Source organism: Chrysemys picta, unplaced genomic scaffold (genome assembly GCF_011386835.1).
Source record: "Chrysemys picta bellii isolate R12L10 unplaced genomic scaffold, ASM1138683v2 scaf5729, whole genome shotgun sequence".
Classification (NCBI taxonomy): domain Eukaryota; kingdom Metazoa; phylum Chordata; order Testudines; family Emydidae; genus Chrysemys; species Chrysemys picta.
The window spans coordinates 502-2752 of NW_027058429.1; the positions used below are offsets into that span (position 1 = coordinate 502).

The 2251-nt window shown below is 66.0% G+C and overlaps 1 protein-coding gene across 1 annotated transcript; it reads left to right on the top strand.

Annotated features, from left to right (window-relative positions):
- Positions 1–691: 691 nt before the first annotated feature.
- LOC135980664 (HAUS augmin-like complex subunit 5) lies at positions 692–2045 on the top strand. The gene is made up of 4 exons (XM_065580580.1): positions 692–883; positions 1248–1310; positions 1569–1601; positions 1917–2045. Exons 1-4 carry the CDS (start codon positions 786–788, stop codon positions 1969–1971), a joined length of 249 nt encoding a protein of 82 aa, XP_065436652.1. The 5' UTR covers positions 692–785; the 3' UTR covers positions 1972–2045.
- The last annotated feature ends 206 nt before the right edge of the window (positions 2046–2251 follow it).

A 2251-nucleotide genomic window follows, 5' to 3' on the forward strand; every position in this document is an offset into this window, starting at 1 on the left:
TCCCAAATAAACTTTGTTTGCTTCTCCCCCTGGTGTGTTTATTGGCACGAAGCACACTGGGCAACGAACCCCGCTGTTGCTTTGCCTCGGGCAGTCTGTGCTGGCAACACTGGGGTACAGAATGGCTTAGCAAAGACCCCAGAGGGAATTCAGTCTCCAGGGCATGTGAGCTGCGCCTTATCTTTGTTCTGCCAGAAGCCTCCAGGTGGAGCTGTTACAAATGGCGTAGGGGCCACCTTGGGGCCTACGGTGTGACCCACGGGAATGGGGGACAATGCAAATTGCAGCTCCCAGCAGGTCCCGCCCCCCCGAACTACGGGCCCCGCCCCCCCAACTACAGCTCCCGGCAGGCCCCGCCCCCACCGAACTACGGGCCCTGCCCCGCCGGACTATAACTCCCGGCGGGCCCCACCCCGCGAACCCCAGCTCCCAGCAGGCCCCCCCGCCCCACTACAGCTCCCGGCGGGCCCCGCCCCCCGAACCACAGCTCCCGGCGGGCCCCTCCCACAGAACTACGGGCCCCGCCCCCCGAACTACAGCTCCCGGCGGGCCCCGCCCCCCGAACCACAGCTCCCGGCGGGCCCCGCCCCGCGCACTACAGCTCTCGCCGGGCCCCGCCCACAGAACTACGGGCCCCGCCCCCCGAACTACAGCTCCCGGAGGGCCCCGCCCCCAGACTACAGCTCCCAGCAGGCCCCGCCCCCAGACTACAGCTCCCGGCAGCCCCGCGGCTCCCATCGGGCTTTGCGGCAGCGGCTGGCGCGCCCGGCTGTTCGGGTCCCGGCATGGAGCGGGGCGGACCCGCGCTGGAGCTGAAGCTCTGGGCGGCCCAGGAGATGGGGCTGCCCCCCGCGAAGGTGCCCCCCGACGGGGCCTTCCGCCGGTGAGAGCCCCGGGCCCCCAGCGCGGGATCCTCCCGGCTCCACCCCCCGCTCCCCGGGACTTCCCCCTGCGAACCCCCCTGCCCTATGGCCCCCACCCCACCTGGCCCCATTCATTATGTCCCAGCTGTGGGACCAGACCCCCCCCCCGCGCTCTCCCCCAGGAAAGGGCCTGCCAGCCCCGGAGATGTTACCCCCGAGCCCTGTGTGTTACCCGGATGAGCCAGGCCTGGTGGGGGGAGGGAAGGAAAAGGGGCAGGGACGTGGCAGGGGGATATACAGCCCTGAAGCGAGGGCCTCCCATGCTCCTTGTAGAGGTTTCCAGTCGTGTCCCCCTGGGCTGACGCTGTCGCTCTGTATCCCCAGGATGTGCTCAGGCCAGTGTGCGGAGATCTGGAGATACGTCACCCAGCACGTGCACCACCAGAGGTGAGAGGAATGGTGCGTGGGGTCTTTCCCCTCAAAGGGCCGCTGGCTCCCACCTGGCCCTACAGCGGGGGACTGGCTGGCTCGGGGAGGCAGGGAATGGGACATGGGGCCTTCTGATTTTCAGATCTCTTCCTAGAGCCAGAGGTAGAACCCAGGAGTCCTGGCTCCCGGTCCCCTGCTCTAACCACTGGACCCCACTCCCCTCCCAGAGCCATTGCTGTTTCTGCAGTAGATTCACCTCTCTCTCTTTCCTCACAGGAATGTGAAGAAGATCCGAGGGAACTTGCTGTGGTATCCTTTCCTCGTTCCCCTCTGCCCTTGGGGACTTCTTACTATGGGCAACTTTCTCACCAAGGAGCCCATCCAGCCCAATGTCCCACCCCGTCCCTGCCCCCTAGATCAAGCCCTGGGCCCATCCAGCCCGGTGTCCCTGGTCCCCTATAGCAGTGGGGAGCGGGTTTAATTTCCTTGTTGACCCTTGGCTGGTGTCTGTCTCCTGGCCTTGGACCCCCCCAGCCTGGTGGCTCCAACCTCTCCCTGACGTCTGTCCGTTCAGGCCTCTGTCGCTCTCCACGTTCAGCCTCCTTTACTCAGGCCTTGCCTCAGGTACCAGCATCTGGAGGAGGCAGAGGTGAGGGGGCCGGTGGAGACTGCTGGTTGAATGGGGTATGGGGCAGGTGTGGATAGGGGCGTGTGGGTGAGGGCTGTCAGTGGGATGGGACAGGACGAGTGGTGTGGGTGGGACTGGGTGATGCTGTGCGGTGTGGTGGGTGGGGGCGGTGGGAATGGGATGGTAATCTGGATTTGGAAGGGCGGGGAAGGGGATCAGGGTGCTGTGGGGTGGGATAGAGTGGATCAGGGTAGGGGATGGAGTCATGGGGCAAGGTGAGGATCAGGTGGTGCTGCGGGGTGGGATAGGGTAGGGGACAGTGGGTGCCTTG

What these genes read in the sequence shown, in the direction of transcription:
- LOC135980664 (XM_065580580.1), top strand. Translation starts at nt 786, where the DNA reads ATGGAGCGGGGCGGACCCGCGCTGGAGCTGAAGCTCTGGGCGGCCCAG. An exon ending in CCCGACGGGGCCTTCCGCCG is followed by an intron (nt 884 to 1,247) that starts GTGAGAGCCCCG and finishes CTGTATCCCCAG; the next exon opens with GATGTGCTCAGGCCAGTGTG. An exon ending in ATCCGAGGGAACTTGCTGTG is followed by an intron (nt 1,602 to 1,916) that starts GTATCCTTTCCT and finishes GCCTTGCCTCAG; the next exon opens with GTACCAGCATCTGGAGGAGG.